Raw genomic sequence first — 18,441 nt, forward strand, 5'->3', positions numbered from 1 at the left:
AATCAGAAGCTGTGCAGTTTTTTCCAGAAGGGATTTATTCGATAAGCAAACTACTTAAACCCCACTTAGGAGAGTTATTTGGGGCTCAGAACTGCTGGCACGCAGCTGAATCCACTCAAAATCTGATGTGTTATCTGAGAAGTATTTGTATAAAACTTTGTCAGCGAGTCTAGTTTAAAAAGTAGATTGCAAATGATTCAATAAAAAATAAAAAGGAAACCCAGCGACTGAGAAACTGGCCTCTGTCTGGAGGAAAAATTACTTTACTCTTTATATTATTTTGGTTTTTTCAAAACTTAATTACATACTATTTTATAGCTTTACATTTGCAGGTTGAAAATACACTTTCAGCTCCACAAAGCACACCTTTGCAGAAATATAATTTTTCTCTCTGTCATCAAAAGTACTTCACATTGACATCTCACACTCCATCTGTTAAATGTGTGCTGTGCAACTCTCTGTGGGAACTGTTGAATTCTGAAGTGCCATCTAATGTTTGTCTGCAGGACAGCAATTGCTTTGCACTAATGATTGTTATAGTGTAAAGCAAGGGCTGTGTTTGCCTTAAGCATCTCAAATATTTTTGCAGTTTCATTTGCCTTGATAGTTCCAACTCTTTTTGTTTAGTGTAAATTTTTATTGAATGAGATTTTGGAAGCAACTGAAATGCAAGGATTTTCTTACTTTGTTTGACATGACTTGTGAAAGAACACTTTTCCATAACTGCTAGCCTTTGTGGCCTGGAGCTGTGCCAGGTTTTAATTAAAAATATTTAAATTGAATGACAAATTCACTGTTCCATAGTCATTTTCCATGATTTTACATTGCTTTACTAATAGAACTATGTTTTCTTCTGGGAGAACATATAAGAGAAACACATTAAAATTAAATTCTGATTGCAGTGTGTTGCCATTATGTGAACAGGCATCTAGGTTGTTCTTTGCATGATATCTCTGAGTATTACAAGTATAACAGCAAGTATAATAGCAAGTAATTATTTTTAAAGTCTTAAAACAGGAACATTAAAATGTAAACATTAAAGAGTAGTATCAGGTTTAACAGGATTTTTAAAAAACAGCTTTCTAGTCCCATTTACCACATTTGCTTCTTGATAATTAGCATGAATCATCTTACATTAAAGTTGTGATGTATTTTTCATGTCCTGCTGCTTGTTTTGTTTCTCATTTCAGACAGCAGAACATGATTAATTGTCCTGACTTTCTAAGATTTTTAGTTGTCCTACATTTTAGTTCCCAAGCATACAACTGTATTACTTTACTTGGGATGTTCAGGAAGAAAGATTTTAAACCATCACAAAATCTTTTTGTACTCTATCTCCCAATGCAATCAGAAGATTTTGTTCCTAATACAGCCCTTGATCCGTAGGGTGCAGCGAGGCAGAGCTTTTTCCCTGCGAGGCGTTGCCCAGGAGCCCTTTGTGAGCCTCTTCCCTCACACAGCCACGTGTGGCTGCAGAAAGATTTTGCAGAAACTTTAAAACCACCAAGCAGCCAACCTGGCAGTTTCATCTTCCCCTGAGCCCTTGGGCTTTGGACCTGCAGAGTTCAACCTCGCTTTTAAACTCAGAAATTTTCTACGGTTCCCTTTCAGGTGTCTGTAAGCTCTTGTGAACTAATGCTGAAAGAGCCCAAAATGGATGTTGGGTTATGATGACATTGATAAATTACAAAGTCTTTTGCTAGTTTAGGCCATCTTGTTAATGGTTCAAATTATGTTCCTGCTTGCTTTGTCACAAATGTGAAGTGATTCACTGAAGTCATCAGTGTGACTGAGAACAGAATGGCCAAAGATGGCCATGGGCAGCCTGAGGCTGTGTGCCAACTATAATTAAAGGCTTTGATTTAAATAAATGTCACAGTTTACTCTTTATTTAGATATTATAAAAAAAACTCCAAAACACAAACCAACCAAACAAAAAACAAACAAAACCCCAACAATTGCTATTTTTTTTAAGCTGCTAAATTACTAGCTGGAGAGAATATTTTTTATCCACAGCTGTGGTGACTGGGAAATGCTGTAGAATGCCATCAGAGTTCATTTTAAGGACTTAATCTAAAATGATGGCACAGTGGCATTTTGGAATACTGTAGTTAAAGATTGAAAAGAACTATAGTGTCTGTGTTTCTAACCCATCTCGATGAGCTCTTCCTCCTTTTTGCAGTCCTATTTTCATATGTAACTATTTAAAATACAAGAAACCTGCTCTGGAATAAATTTCCTACACAGAGACCTTAATTCTCTCTTCAGAAAGGACTGCAAAACAGCTTCAGGTTTTGGTTTGAAGAGGACAGCAATTACAATGAAAATGGGTAGATTGTGCAGACAGTTATCAGTCCGGTATATCATGGCAAACCACATTTCTGCCTTCTGTATGAAAGAATGACATGTTAAGGTGGTACCTTCTGAGCAAGAGTTTGTAATAGGCAGCATGAAATACAGCACAAGTCATCTGGAAAATCCACAAACCAAAACAAAATCTAAGAAATGAAAAATGGTTAATACTGGGTCTTTCTTTCCTGTATTTGAGTCTTTGTTTTCCTTTCCAATAACTACAGCATGAAATTATGGTCACAGTACCAACCTTAACTTGATCTGTTTTCCTTGCTGTTGTCATTCTGTTAAAAATGTCATGGTAATTAATTTATTTTCTTTTCCATACACCAGAGGACTTTTTTTTATCCCTTTAAAACGTAGTTGATTCTTACTTAAATGAAGCTGCTGGGAGAAAACATAGGTCATTCATTCAGTTGTGACCTATAAGCAGTGACATGTACCTTCTCTGTCCTTTGCTTCTAATGTAAGCAGTGCTGTCACCAGACTGTCCCTCTGATCCTGTCATATGACAACTTAGATGAAATGGAGTTGACTGATATTAGATGTAGCGAGATGGAAGCTGTGTTGGTATACAAATTAAAATCCCCGAACTTACTGAAATGCCTAATGGTGTCAGAAAATGTCTGCTTTGCTGTATTGTTCCTCAGCCTTGTGATGCTTTAGACCTCTTTTTAATACTGGCTTCTTAAATAAAGAAGACACCTAAATTATCCTCCATTTATATTCAACAGTTCCCTGTTGAGGCAACCTGGCTTTGTCTCCATTTCTGATGTTGCATTATGGAAGAAAGAAGATAGTCAAAACCGTGTTCCTGGCAATGTTAGAAATACCTGGGTGGATGTGTCCTAACACAGTCATGCAGCCATTTTGGAGCAAGTACAGATGCTTTAAAAGGGTTCCTGTAACTTTTCAAATACATTTTCAAATTATGATAATGCTAGCAGGAAAAGATTTCAAAATGTGTCTCGGAGATGGAATGTTCTGTTTCCTTTTGTCTGGATTAAAATCACTACTGTAGAGCACTCTGACACATCCCAGTGTGTTGTGCTTTAGTTCTCCCACTTACATTGTTTATTTGCTGCAGGAATTTCACAGGAGGACAATAAAATACCTTGGCATGGAAGCCCCTGTATGAATAGAGGCTCTCTAATTCAGAGAATTGCCATGGGTGATGGTGCTGCTTTTGCCTATATGGTTAGCTGGGATTCTTGATTCATCCTGTGCCTTCTTGCTCTGTTGGGTTTATGGAAGTTACATATCACTGAAGCCATATGTTATGATCCCAGGCAGAGCTGTAAACCATTTCCTTTTTACTGCCTCTGAGAGCAGATCAATCTATAGAGCAGCACTAGTGATGGGGAATTTTTTAAGGGTAATGGGAGAAAATAAGAAAAGAGAGCTTGGCTGAGATACTATACTATTCCATCTTCCAAATAATTAAATTCCTTCTTATTTATAAATTTTTAATTTCTCAGCAAGAAGAAAGAAGGTTTTTACCCTACTTTTGCAGCTGGGGAAAAAAAAAAAAAGTGACAGATAAGAATGTAAGGTTCATTTAAAAAAAAAGAGGGGAAGGTTGTGATGTAGTCAGCAGTCTGATACTAATGGATAGAGTGTTTGTTGCCAGAATTTGGAAGTTCAGTATAACCTTAGGGATCTAATCCATAACTCTTTTTTAGGTAATTAGTTCTTTGACTTCACATTGCCAAATCTCAGCATTCAGAATTATATGAGCTGGTAAAATATTGCAAGAGGCTAAGGGGACTTGAGATGTAATTTCCCTTAAAAAAAATCTCTTAGCTTTGAGTCAAAACATTTTCAAAATTTATTTTACAACCAGAAGGCCTACAAGCATCTATTTTAGAGGAAAAGCAGATTTTTAAATAACAACCTGACTCCAGCAGGTGGGACTTCAAAATTCAGCAGCACTAATCTTGCATGGCTTGCACAAATACCTGTGGGTTTACAACATGGGAGACGACTTATGTGAGTAAGAATTGGCAAGTCCATCCAGGAAGGTTTTCAGTTTCCTCACTTTGCATGCAAGAGTAGCTCCTCCAGTGCCCTATGGATATAGGCTTTACACCGTTTTTTCCTTTGACACTGTATAAAGGTCTGGCACATAGCCAGGTGCATGGCTAAATTGAATGGTGCTGTTCTGTGCCAGCATGGCCTCGACAAAAGTGGAGCTATTTTAGTTTGTTAACTGAAGAAAAGTTGGACAAGGAGAAGGGGTGGGAGAGCTCTGTACAAAAGTACAGGAGACTCATACAAACCTCATTCCTCTGCTTTGGCCTTTATGTATTTTATTAATGGCCACTACAGTTGCCTCTAAATTATTCCCCTGTAGTGTAGAATACATCTTTTCCCTCCAGTGAAGCAAATCACTTTAGCTAAACCTTGTGCAACGTCTACCATTGCCCTTGTCAAACTTTACAGCATTTATTTCTAAACAAAGTAGGATGAGCTGAGTAATGTAGTTCTGCCCTGTTCTCTGCCCCCAAAGTACAAAGCCTTAGCTCTAGTACACATCTGGAATGCTGATGTTGGGAGTAGTAGGAGGGCTGAAATTAGGATTAAAGAGGTCTGAAACGTTTCTTCCACTTTTAAATGTCTGTAGAGGAAATGCCACTTTTTCAGGTTCCTCTGGTAAGATTGATGCAAATTAACTGTTAGTTATGGTGGCACTGGGAAGGATGTTTTAAAGTTTTCAGGGAACCTGAAGCTGGGATGAAAATAACCTTTTCTGCAAAGGTGCTTATTCTGGTAATGAAAGACAATTCAGTTTTACCTTTCTTCCTGGTGTATAGTTGGTCTCCCTGGCTCTGACTGTGCTTGTTTTCCAGGGATAGTCTCTAATTTGATGCCAGTATCTTTCAGTCCCTAATTACCATTGTTCAGCCACCAGCTGTTACAGTGTCAGATGTACTTACTGCTTTGGTTTGCTGTAGGAAAATCGTAGGAAGAGGGAGAACCACCATCACCCCTTGGCTGGTGTCTGCAAGCACTGCTGGATTTTCAGCACTGGGACCTCAATCCCTCTCAGCTCTGGTCAGCAGCTTCCGTGGGGCTGGCTGAGCATCTACTCTTGTCCTGTTGTGGCTCCAGGGGGAAAAACATTTCAGGTTCAGTTAAGGTTGGTTTACGTTTACCAATCTACATCTCTTTCTTTCAAAACTTGATTCCTTAAAATATTTAATACATCACTTCCTGCAATTTTGTGGAAAATGCAGAAGGATCAGATCCTAGAATAATAAGTATGGGAAGGTTCTCCTTCTTCCCAGGTATTTCACAGAGGTTCACAGCCTTGTTCAAAGAATGAATGTTAAAAACTACGTAGGTACTTCCAATTTACTAGAAATAGATGGATGTGAGAACCGGGTTGAACCATGCTGTGAAGTCCCAGTTTTTGTTGCAGAATGTGGTGGAGGCAAGGCATAGCACACCTGGCATTCATTTTGGTAATGAGTAATTTATCCAGGCAGTCTTCTAATGAATGTGGGGACGGGTTTGTGGGCAGGTGAAGAGCTGTAAAAAATGAGGCCAGTTGCACTTTTTAGCTCTAAGCCTCACCGCACCTGTGTAGGATGAAAAAGGGAGGAGACGGTGATGGGAGATGATCGTTCGCTGGTGCTGGTGCATTAGAGATGCCATTAATCTCGAAGTGAAGTGCAAAAAGTAAGCAAGCGAGGTTTCCTTTCTTGTGCTTTCTTGCAGACCGCGCTGTAATTCCGGAGGCAGCTGCGCTCTCCGGGCAGGCGCTGTGGGAAGGAGCCGGCAGGTTCCCGCTCTGACAGACGCTGGGAACAGGCGGTTTCCCTCTTTGTCTCTGTAATCCATCAGGAGAGAGCCGGGGGGGCGGGCCGGGACGCGGGGGAACCCCCGGGGCTCCGGGCGTGCAGCCGGAGGGACCGCGCGGCGGCGCCGGGCACAGCCGAGGCTGCTGGGCTCGGGCTGGGGCTGCTGGGCTCGGGCTGGGGCTGCTCCCGCAGCTCTCCCGGCCCTGCCCCGCTCCCCCGGCGCGCCGGGCGTGGCCCGCTCCGGCTGCGGCTGCCCGTCAGTGCCGCCCCCCGCACGGAGCCTCCCGGCGCCGGGGCAGCGGCGGCACAGCCATGTGAGAGTGAGAGCCCGAGCCCGGCCGTGCCCGAGCTCCCGGCGGAGCGGGGCTGTTCCCTGCATGGGCTCAGGCCGTGGGGAGGCTGCCGAGGGGCTCTGGGGCGCCCAGGGTGCCGGTGCGGGTACTAAAGGAGCGAGCTTGGCGGCGGGAGGAGGCTCCGGAGGCTGTCAGAGCAGCAGGCTGGGTCCGCGGAGGGGCTGCGGGCAGCCGGAGGTGTTGTGTGCTGGGGACAGCGGGACCGGCACCTCGCATAAATGCCTGCGGAACTCAAACAGGTTAGTGCGAAACTTCAGTGCTTCCCCTCGGGCTCTCCGGGCTCCGCGGCCGCCTGTGCGGGGTCCCGGTGCCGTGGAGAAAGCTGTCAGCGCTGCAAGGGCTTGTTTACTTGTGTTTTCATTTTTAGCTGGGAACTAAGAGCAAAAGCTGAGCTGCTCTTTCTAGCAGAGCATTCGAGAGAGAATCTGCTTTTGTCTCTGTTGTGTTAACTGGTGAAACACCCAAAAAAGCGAGCCATTGTGTTCTTTGACCTTCTCGTCCTGTTCAATAAATCTAGGGAGCTCTTTGACGTGAACAGCTAGAAATAGTGCTTTTAAAAGAGAAAGCTTTGCTATTGTGCTTTTGTTTAATGTTTGCTTTTCCCATGCTGTGTTCCCTAGCTTTCTCTTTGATTTTGTTGCTGGACATACCAGAGAAATAGTGGTGGTTTTTTACTCTAAATGTTACCTTAAACATAAGGTTCTTCTTGGCTGTCGTCTTAGCAGTTACAATGGACTTACAACTTGGTGCAAAAATATTTCAAATATTATTCTTTACTTTCAAGTGTCATTGGGTATTCCAGGGCAAAGCTGTTGCAGACTAGATTTAAATAAATAGAGATCATGTAGACTCCTGTAATTCATAGGTGCTTTTCCTGGGTAACCTCCTTCTCCTACCTTGTAAGCCTCAGGAAACCTGATAAATTCAGGTGGTGGCAGGGTAGAGCTGATTCTCCAACTAGGATGAGGTTGTGTCTTAATCCTCTTTTTTTCTCCTCTGCCTTAATAATTCAAAACAGAGTACTGTAGAATAAGAAAATGCAGAAATTATACGTCACTGGTAATACATCCCTGAATTTGTTTAGGCTCATTGCACTGGGGCTGTTAGTTTCTCTGGCTTGGTTTAATACGCTGTGTTCCACTCACCCATCTCAGTAACAGAAGGCTGAATCATTTCATGATGCAAATAGGATGCTGATTCCCTTGAGGGGAAAGTAGCCCTTTCGGCTGGGCCCTCCAGTGAGCATTTCTTTGTCTGTAGGATTCCCTGGAATCACAGTCCTGCCTCCTGGAGGTGACTAAATGCTGGTTTGTTTGGGTGCTTTTTTGTGTGTCATGCTACCTGTGGGCTTCTCAGGGATTTGATTTGTCTGTGGTGCTGTTCATACTGCGTGACCCACAGCTACTGTACCTGTCAAATTACGTACAATGGATTGTTGAGTTTTAGATAGATAGATCTAGTTAGCAGCTCCAAGGGATTTTGGTTTTGTCTGCAATTTTGTAATACATAAAGGAAAAAGCTGGAGGGAAGGATCAGAATGCCAGTAGTAAAAAAAAGGGTGTATTTAATGTCTTCTGGCCCATGCAGTACAGCTATGTTTGTGTCTTCTGGGTTTTCTGTGTTGATAGGTAGAAAAGCTTGAGTGAGAGTGGAAGGTTGTAGTTAATCACTTTAGGTCATGCATTTCACTTAACTTGTAAATTCTTCTTCCATATCTAAACTAAAATAAGTCATGGTTTTAATTTTCACACTGTCTGTTACAGCTGAGGATCAGACAGAGATATGCTATTTTATGGTTTCTGTTGGGCTAATGGTTCTGGATTCATTCTGAGGTCTCTTTACAGAATAACTGTTCAGTCTGGTAGCACAGCAGTTTATTAGAGAATGCTTTGCTTAATGAAAGGTGGTAGTTTCAAGCCATGAGTTGTCAGATAAATTTATTGGGCAGTTACAGGGCCTCTAGAAAGTAATTCTTTAGCTGTAATGATCACAATTAAGTAAAACTAAACCAAATGAATAAATGACTTTGAGGTGGATGACAAGTCTGTACAATCTATACAGGTAAAGATAAGGGAGATACTAGAATGGGCTTCTGCCACATTAACTGAAGGCCTGTTATGTTTAGATAAAGGCAGCTGTACAATAGTAATTAAAAAGAATGAAGAATAACTTCTAATCATGCATATACTAGGAATAGTTACAGTTCTTGAAGTTCTGGGCCACAACAGCAGCATTGTACCTGACAGCACTGGTAGAGCAATCAAATGCTGAAAACCAGAGATGTGGCCATGAGTGTGGAGGGTAGGTGTCACCTTCCTGAGCCCTCCCTTTGCCATTCCCCTTCCTGCTCATGAGGGATGAAGGATGTTGAAGTCTGTGCTGAGTATCTGCAATCTGCAGTGGCCTTGGAAGTAAGTTAAGAGTTTATGAAACTGAGAGGGATCTTGAAGTCTGAAACTGTTAAAATATATGTTCATGCAGTATCACTTGCGGCTTTGATCTGGATCTGAAACCTAAAGTGCTGGTTTGCCTCAAGGCCATGAAGTTGTGAAGGGGAAAGGAGTCACTTAAAGTGATTTTTGCCAAAAGCTCTTCAGTTCTCTGCTATTCTTGCTTTGGAAAATACTTTATTAACATTCTGAGTTCAGGCACTGACCTCAGTAAGCCTGTCCTTCCTCAGCACTTTGTTCCTGAAACATTCCACTAGAGGATAATACTGAGGTGAGAGAGTATGAAATTGTAGATCTGGCAAGATGAAAAAGCAGTTAATGCATTAGTGACATCCCTGCTGTGAGTCTGTACCAGTGATGAAAAGCTTGTGGAAGAAATGTTCATGGAGGTGCAGCATGCGATAGTATTATCATTTTCCAAACAACTGGTCGAGTCATATTAGAAAAACCAAGTAAGGGAGTGTGAGATTTGGCATGGGTCTCTGTAGGGATTCATCCATGGATTCTCACATATGACAGGCCTGAAACAGGTCTAATAGGCTCTACTCAAGGTTTTACCAAATGCAGAAATACTAATTATGGGAGATAAAATGGAGAAAAAAGCATGTTAAACAATCACATTTGAAACTGCATGTTTGTAACAAGGCTGTTAACCAATATTTGATTGCAAACACTTTTCTCCCAGGAGTTCATTTCTGCCCTAAATAAAGATTTGATACAGTAGGAGGAGTAGGGTCAAGGCCACTGGTGGAGTTCTGTCCTTGCATTTGAGTGTTAAGCTAACAAGACATTTCACTGAATGTAAAGATTTTAGCATATTCTTAGCATGTCTATACCTGCCTCTGTTCCTCAGTTGCTTTAAGTTATTTCCTCTGCACTACCAAAGTTCTGTAGCTGTGATGCAGGGAAACTTCTGAAAAGCTCCTGTTTCAGACTGCACCACTGCTTGTTCTCTTTGTGGAAGTATTTGTGGATGTTGCAGTGTGAAATAGGAGGTTCAGCTTTGGGGTTCAGACAATCCTGTTCTTTGCTGCTGCTGGCTGTTGGTTTCCCAAAGTGTGCAACAAGGTAATGCCCAAATGCACTTGAGGACAATTCTGGGGACAAAACCAGCGAATTGATGCAGCTGAAAAACTGAAGCAAACCCTAAAGCTTCATGAAAAGAGGCATAGCCTCCTGAACCAGGCCATTTGAGGCCCTTGGAAGGGTCCTACCTTCCTCCTGGGCGTGAAACAGAGAGGAGGAGTGGCTCTGTATGAAGTTGTTAGAAAAAGGGCAAGGGATGAACAGGAGTGTGTGGGCAGGAGCTCATGTGACAGCTCTGCTGGTGAAACCAGGTGACAATGCAATACAAAATCTCAAGTGCCTTTGCCTGGGAGCTTTGTTACACGTTTAGATTGGTCAGATCTTCCCAAGGACAGACCAGAGCAATAACAAGATTGTATTCTTCAGGTGTTTTTTTAAACCACTATAGTTTCAGTAGCATGTGAGAAGTGAAACATAGGATTTTACTAGTAGGTTTTCTTTGGTTTTGTTTTTCTAGTGGATGTCTGAAGATTAAATGGAGACCCTGAAACAAATCCTGAGACCAGAGAGAGCTTATTTCAAATTCTTGGAAAAAAGGAAAGCTGAAACTCAAACGTTGATAGTTTTGAATTTCACTGTGTCCTTTGTGTCTTCTGTCTCATTAAGTCGCAGCCAGGCTTTGGGACCTTTTTTCTTTTGCCTTTATACCTAAGAATGAGCAACTGTACTATATCTGAGAGAAGCCAGATGAGCAACACTTGCTTTCCTAGGGCAGAATAAGCTTTTGTATCTACAGGTGGGTGGGCAGAATCCTTTCTGTTGTATTAAGGGGTGAAAACGCCATGAACTCAGTGCTCTCTCTGTACTTGCAGTAATGTGAAAATCCATAACTTTCAGGGGTGTTCTCTGTCTCTTTGAGTCAGGCCCACACCTGCGTACAGCAGGAGATTGAAGTGTCAGAGTTTTTTCCCTTTTGTTGGATCCCACACATCTATCCTTAGCATCACAGTTCCTCAGTGTTCAAAAAAAAGAGTGTTTTAACTAAACTTGAAGAATTTTTGAGCTTTGGAATTTCTGCCTCTATAAGCTAAATCACTTGGCACAACTCTGAACTTCTATTTTCAGTAAAACTTTCTCAGCAAGACAATTGTAATGTTCAGAGAGATGTTCCTGAAAGTCTATAATGAAACTAGAGTCAGGGCTTATTTTTATACCATAGAGACTGTATTTATGTGTGTGGGTATAAAAATACATACATGGAGATGAGATGATGATTTAATTTGAGTGGCATTACTCTGGATGCGAGTACTGTAGGAGTGATCAGAAGAATCATCTGAAGTGTTCAGAAGTCCTTTCAAAATACAAGCTTGTAATTGATTAAAGAGCTGATGAAAAGAGATGCAATACAATTCATTTATGGATGGTAGAACCCTGAGATACAAACAGGTCCTGTGTGTTTTCAGGATTATTCTGCTGTTTGAATTGTAAACTTCCGGAAATTATTTTAGTAACTTTTGCATCTGAAGATATTTGCATATCTTTTGATAGGATTCTGAGGTAAATTTGCTGTTAAGGGCATAAAGGCCCCTTTGACTCCTGGGCACAGCAGAGTGGGCCTTGGATGGTTGGATGTCTGATACTTTCAAACAGTGTCTGTACCAGAATTGTGTAGAGATGAGAGCTCCACATTTGAATAAGATAAAGGAGTTCAATACAGCCCTTTGAAAGTGTGTTAATTCCAAGTAACTCTTGGAAAAGATTGATAAACCTGTATCAAAGGCTACAAATGGGGCTTCACATGGTACTGCATTGCAGTAATGTAAAACAAATTATTTAGAATGGAAAAAAATACTTTTTTACAGAGCAAATTATGTGGGTGGCTAGATTTCTCCATCAGCACCTTCCTGAATCCTTGTTCATCACTGATAAACCAGACTAATTCTTTGTATTATAAATGATATATAGAAGTTCTTTTGGCACCACTGTCTCTCATATTGGCATCAGTTCTATTGGGCAACTGCTCTGGTTCTGTATCAGGTCATGCTGATGTTCTCCCATGGACATAATTTATTTTCAGGCACCTTTTTGGTGTGACATTCCTTCCTGAGGCATCCAGAATGTCCTTGCTTAGGTCATGAAAGCTTAGGAATTCAAGGTGTGTGTAATGCCTTGGTTTACATGTGCCTTGAAGTTCTCAGTGCTGTGATTTGGGCTTCAGAAGTGCTTTGCATCCTTTATGTGCTGTTCCAGATTAACCCACTGACTGATTTGCAAATAGGAGGGAAACAAAATTCAGCTTTCCTCCCCAGGAAGGGAGGCAGTATGCTGGGGCAGTGGCAGAGTGCCTCCTAATGCTTGTGGTTGGGTGAAGTTTCTGGATGAAATTTCAATTAATCAGTTGTGCAGAATGCCTGTCCTTGCCTTCTAGCACTGCCAGACAAGCCAGTAGATCTTTTTAAAATATTTGGTAGATTTCTGGTGCTGTTTCTGGTGTTAATTTGCTTCTTCAGAGTGATCATGTCCCTCTACTAAGAGTGTGAGAGCCTGATGCTGCAGCTCCTGTCTCTGTTTTTCAGTAATATATTTATTTTCCACCCTTGTGTTTTAATAATTTTATTATACTTTCCAGTTTTTCATTCTCCTCTGACCAACAGGAGTGGTCTGTACTTCTGACTATAGTATGTTCATGAGAGTTTTAAAAAATGTATTCCTCACATTAGCATATGCAAATTTGAGTACATGTATGCTAGACAAGGAACACTTGACATCTGTCCTTAGCAATTTCATCTCATCTGGGTAATTCTTTCAACCAAGACATGTTATTTTATTACCTGAGGTTAGAATGCATCTTGGTCATGGTGACACATTTATCTTGTATTTTATGATGCAATCTTATCACATCCCATTTCTTTTTTCTTTCCTATTCAGCTTTTCATCTGTCAGTGACAACCACAACACCAGTTAGTGGCACAGTAATACCAGAGCTATGTATTAGTGCATACTGTTGGCAGTTTTTAAGGGTAATACTTTGCTTCTAAGGTACAATATTCATTTTAGCAGGTTGTTTCTGGAGGGAAGAGCCATTTGTAATTACATCAAAACCAGCAGCCATCAGTCATTTTAGATGTAGGAGATGGCAAAAAAGACTTAGTTGGATAACGTTCAGGGAATATGAAGCAAACAGAATGTGACATTGCACCCTTCTCTCACTGTAAGGAGTGTGAAGAAGCACTAATTAATTTTTTTATGTACTGGTGATGGACCTTTGTATTTGCAGTTGCAGCTTTTATATTTTACCATATAAAAATAAGTATCTTCCATCAGCTGTATGAAAAAGCAAAGTGGGAGGGAGATCACTGTTCAGTTCATGGTTGAAAAATTTGTGACCCTTCTTAATATGTTGGATTAAAAAATTTATTTTTCCCTGCCGTGTCTTCAAGGGCCAAGTCTTCAGAGAAAACTGCTGCTGTATAACCAGGATTGAGGGACAGACTTTCAAACCTTTAAGCCAGTATGCACCAGCTGCAGATACGATTAGAGATCAGTTAAAAAGTGCTGCAACAATCTTCTGACTGCTGGTTTTGATGTGTAAATAGGAACTGAAGCATGTGCCTGTAATTTCTCTAAATCTAATGTGACACACTGTTAATCCAGTAACTTTCTCTTCTTGGTTTTTGAGACTCCAGTCAGAATCATCTTTGTTTCGTTTACATGGGATCAGTTTTATTTTTCTTTTACCCACAAAGCTGACACTTCAAAATTTCAACTTAACAGTGCCAGTGCAAACTTTACAGTAGTCAGATAAAATGTAATTTTCTTCCTTTGCTGCCTTCACCAAGAGGCATAGCAGATAATGTGTAACACCCATGCCTAGCTTGGCTGAATTCCAGAGCTCTTCCAGAAAAAGAGACACTGGTAAAATCAGCATCTGCCATTTAAATCAAGATAGTAAAGGAAGAGTAATGTCCACAGCAGCTGAAGTGCTGTGTGTGCTTGCATAAAGATACTGCAAATGTGTGGGTGTATTTCATGAATTGTTGCTCTTTGAATTTTCTTGTTCAGAGAAACTTGGCTGAGGCACATTATGTGGATACTGTTTTGGCAACTAGAATCACAAAAATATTTACGAAGTCTGTTGGGTTCTTCCCCAATGCTCTTATCCCTCCTTCCTGTATTTAAAATTCCCTTAAGTGTTTTGTTTTAGTCTTCTAAAAAATCATAGTTTTCCTTTAAAGGGACAAGGAGAATTAGTTTTCTGCTGGTTGTAAATTACAGATAAATGTTTTTGAAAAATACCTTTTAACTTTGACTGAAACACAACACTTAAACTACGTTTATTTCTAGTATTTCCTGTGTGTTTTTGAATGGCAAAAGTTTGGGGAAAGATACTTTTCTCCCCCCTTGAAATGCAATTCCCATATTCTGGGAGCATTTAATATGTGGAAAAATGTCAAGATGGCTTTGTTGAGCACTTGATGATAGACCCTAAATAGATGCCCTCCGTTTTGGAGTTCTGCTCTGTTGTTTCCCATCCTGGTGGTGGGAGTGCAGCCCTGGTGCCCAGGGGTTGTGTGTGCTCCTGGTCCCAGCTGCGCTGAATGTGGGCTGTTCACATTGCTGGGAAGCAGCTGTGAAGCATGCAGTGTCTGGGGGAGGCGATGTGAGGTGATGAAGGCTGACTTCTCCCTTGGACAAAGAAACTCAAATATTGGCTCTGGACAACTCCTGAGGTCCAGTTTCTCAGAATTGCTGCCTGGTTGAGCAGTGCCCTTCAGCCTGGGGTTACATTGCCACTTCTCGGTTTTTTATCTTGTTCCTGAATTTCTCAACTTGCCTCTGATAGTGTCCAAAGCCATTTAGAGCTGGTGTTCTGCAGCACTTGTGTTCCATTAACTCTGGAGAAGTACAGTCCAGATTTTGGCTACAGGTAGGTCCAAGACTCTATAAAAATGTCTTTGTATTTAACTGAGAATTGAAGGAAGAGTGTTATGAACGGATCAATCCATTGGAAATGAAAGGGTTAAGAATGGAAATCTGATTGCACAGCTGAAATCTCAATAGGAACTTGTGGTCTCTTGAGAGAAAATGCCATTCAGCACCGTTGCACAGAGTTATTTCATTCTTAATTTTAATTGACATGTCCCAGAATGCAGCCTTCTCTGACAAATCCAGGCAGCACAGAGGCGTTCTGAGTCTCAGTCTCTGTGTGGGCGATTGCTGTGTTTCAAATTCAGGTCATTATTAATTTCCCTTTGATACCAGCATCCTTTCTGCCTACCTTATTCACTCAATAGGTTGATGAAATTTGAATGAATCTTCCTCTAAGTAAGATGTTGGTCACCTCCTGGGATTTCAGCGTAATAATCTTGCCCTGCTCTTTTTATCTTTTATGACAGTTTTAACCCTTGCCTTGTTGACAATGGTGTCCTGTGCAGCTTCGGGAAAATAATTATATTATTATTGTAAAAACTGGGGTGTATAGGCTTTTCAACTTCATTGGTGGGGGGACACCTCAAGCATTAAGTTGTTCTGGTGTAACATCAATTTTTCCTAAGTCTTCTGTGTTTAATTCAGATGCAGTTAGTTATAAACCCAGCAAGAGTGGGGGAACCATGCAGCTCCATCCTGTAGTAGTTGTAAGGGGTAGAGATATCTGCCTTAGGTATTTCTTTAATATTTTGTATCTCCAATATTGATTGCATTTTTAGAGTAAGATGTATGATTGCTTGATCAGTATTGGGATTATCCCAAAATTCACAGAACTTTCTTACAGCTTTTGTCTCTGCTTTCTATCCAGTAGGCAGAAGTTTAAAGAAACATTTTGCAAAGAGCCTAAATGCATGCATTAGCTATAAATGCAGTGGAAAACTTGTGCTGCAGAACATCACCTTGTGCTTTAATTTGTTCTTAACCTGTAGATGTGCAGATTAGGACAGCTGCAGGTACACCTGGAACACTGAAGGTTTCATTGGGATGTAGACTTGACTAACACTTCCTTATGGATAAGTGTCGGTGTTACAGGTCCAAATACCTTAAAAATATAAATTTCCAGGGTAAATTGTTTCTAGTTGCATTCTATGTATTCTGTTACTCAGCTTCTGTCTTCTCAGCTGTTTAAGCTGGTACAGTGTTTGGCTGGCATAGAAGATGCAGTAACTATGAAAAGAGAGTCTTCATTATCTTTTGAAATTTTGTGTAACATCAGCTCCTTCACATGGAAACCGTGTAGTGTTTGCTGGCAGTCATGGTGATGATCAAACTTACTGCATCTGTAAAAGAATGCTTGCTTACAAAGGGTCACTCTCAGCTTAAAGACATTAATTTTTTATTTTTTTTTTTAATCCAGAGCTGGAAGGAAACCTACTCAGACTTTGTCCATGAGTAGTTTCAGAAATAGGTGCTGTGCTCAGATGAAGTGTGTGATTCAGAGGAGAAATGAAGTTTAGTCTTGTTACCTGGTCTCCTTCTGGTATTTAATTTTTGAAAAAACTGTCTTTGCTTAATTTTTAAACAGGTGAATTTAAAATGTTGTAATTTAATGTGTTTATACTCTTCTACAGCTGCCTGCCTGCCTTAGCTGGGGTGGGGGCTTTATTAATAATTTAACCAAGGATTTGTTTAGGTTTGACCAGCCTCAGTGCAGAAACAACCTGTTGAAGTTGCCGAGTGGAGGTAAATGAGAGCTTTGGTCTCAACGGAATCCTTCCTCTTGCGTTGCTTCCTCAATAAACCCAAAGCTTCCAGAACCTCTTGGTGTGTACATGGGTCTGTTCCTAAACTAGAATGTGCATAATGTTAGAAATATGCTTCACAGGGACTCTACCATGCAAATCTGGAATGTGTCCCTGTGTATATTGCTTGTTTTTTCTTTCTTAAACTTCCTTTTTTTCTTCCCTGTCCACAGATGCCCATATGCTAGAGGTTTGGAGGAGAAACCCTGAAGCCCCATATTGTTTATATGCACAGCCTATTGCTCAATCAAAGTGCATCTTGTCAATGGTCACATGCTTTGCTTAAATATTTTATAAGATTGTTGCACTCTATGCTAACCCTACCTTCCTTCTATTGTCTGATTGTGCATTTCCACTTAGACTTAGTTAGTAATCTAGACAGGCTTGAAATGTGTAAGCTTTTAGCAGATATTTGATTTCAGAAATGCTTTGTTCTGAAAGTTCCCCTTTGTTGTGCTCAGATGACGGAGCTTTGAGTAGTAAGGGGTTTTTTTCTTGTCTTCTGATTGTACAATGCTGAAATAATCTCTTATCTGCAAAGAATCTCCTGCCCCCTCATGCCTCCAACATGAGACAAAAGCCATGCAGGTGCACACCAGAGGATTGGATTAAATCTGAAGGCAGGTTCAAGGCAAGCCCTGTCACAGCTGGGTGAGGAGTGTCCTGTGACAGCAGTGTCTGCAGGGGCACCTCTATCCCCTGGTGAGGCAGGGCTCTGCTGTGTGCCCTCCTCTGAGGTAAAGTGCCTCTCTTGCTTTATTCCTTGGCTTTTGGATCACTGCCCCTTCTAGGATAAGGCCACAGGGTAGAAGAATAGTTCCAACAGCTCCTATTATTTAATTTTCAGCATTTCTCTAATCTTCTGGCTCTGGGTGGAAAAGGTCTGCATGGTATCTGCCTTATGGGAGTGCAGCAGTGTGCATGGCACTGCCCTGGTGGGACTTCTGGTCTGGTACCAGAAAGGCAGTGCTTGATCTCTCTGCTTTCTGCTTCTCTCCCCAAGTCTCCAGTCATGTGTTAGAGAAATTTTCACGAGCTTTGTCTCTAAACTCGAAAGAAATAGGTCTGGACTGTCTGCAGGCTCAGTAGACATTAAGACTCCTGGGTTGGGCTCCACAGTGGCTGTTGTTGTGAGTAACAACAGTGATGATCAGTGATGATCTCTGTTTTTTTGGGGAGGGATGAGTTTCATTCTGACTTGGGCAGGAAATACTTGTTATGATGTTGGGGTCATTTACCCTGAGGACAAGGAAAACAGCTTGTTCTTTGGGTTCAAGCTCCAGAGTTTACTGTCTGGTGACATCCATGTCTACCTTCTCCCCATCCCAGCAGATTTAGTGGAATGGACTTCTGATTCTTTGCTGAGAAGGTTCTTTTAGGGTCATTATTTCTGAAGGTGATTTAATTTACAGGAAACCCATTCAGCTTCTTGGAGCGTGTGCGTCAAGAAAATTTGAGTAGATAATTAATCTGAGGAACTGGAAATTAATTGGGAGGGAAATTGTTGCTTTTAAGATGTGCTAAATAATTACGATTTTTCTATATTTAGCTGACTGTTGAAGTAACATAAGATGTAAAAAGATAAATCTCTATAGCTCAGTACTCCTCATTTTGGAGGGACAATACACTAATTTAAGTAGCTAAATATTTCTTCCTTTAGCTCACTAAATTTTCTAAGTGCAGAAAGATGTCAGCTGTCAAGAAGGTTTGGGAGCTACTCAATGCC

The 18,441-nt window shown here is 41.0% G+C and overlaps 1 protein-coding gene across 13 annotated transcripts in view; it reads left to right on the forward strand.

Moving 5' to 3' along the window:
• Positions 1–18,441, forward strand: part of ARVCF (ARVCF delta catenin family member) — a 247,023-nt gene that overhangs the window by 103,355 nt on the left and 125,227 nt on the right. The window contains exon 1 of one of the 13 annotated variants that reach the window (XM_033075455.1): positions 6,012–6,033. The exons of 11 other annotated variants lie outside the window; for them this stretch is intronic. Coding sequence is in view for 1 of the 2 variants with exons in the window: in XM_033075451.2 (XP_032931342.1) it covers positions 6,727–6,747 (21 nt within the window). In the remaining variant the exon portion in view is untranslated. Of the gene's footprint in view, positions 1–6,011; positions 6,034–6,459; positions 6,748–18,441 lie in introns of those variants that run through there. One more of the 13 variants, XM_033075451.2, reaches the window with a different exon arrangement.

The sequence above is a fragment of the Catharus ustulatus genome, chromosome 18 (assembly GCF_009819885.2).
Source record: "Catharus ustulatus isolate bCatUst1 chromosome 18, bCatUst1.pri.v2, whole genome shotgun sequence".
In the NCBI taxonomy this organism is placed as follows: domain Eukaryota; kingdom Metazoa; phylum Chordata; class Aves; order Passeriformes; family Turdidae; genus Catharus; species Catharus ustulatus.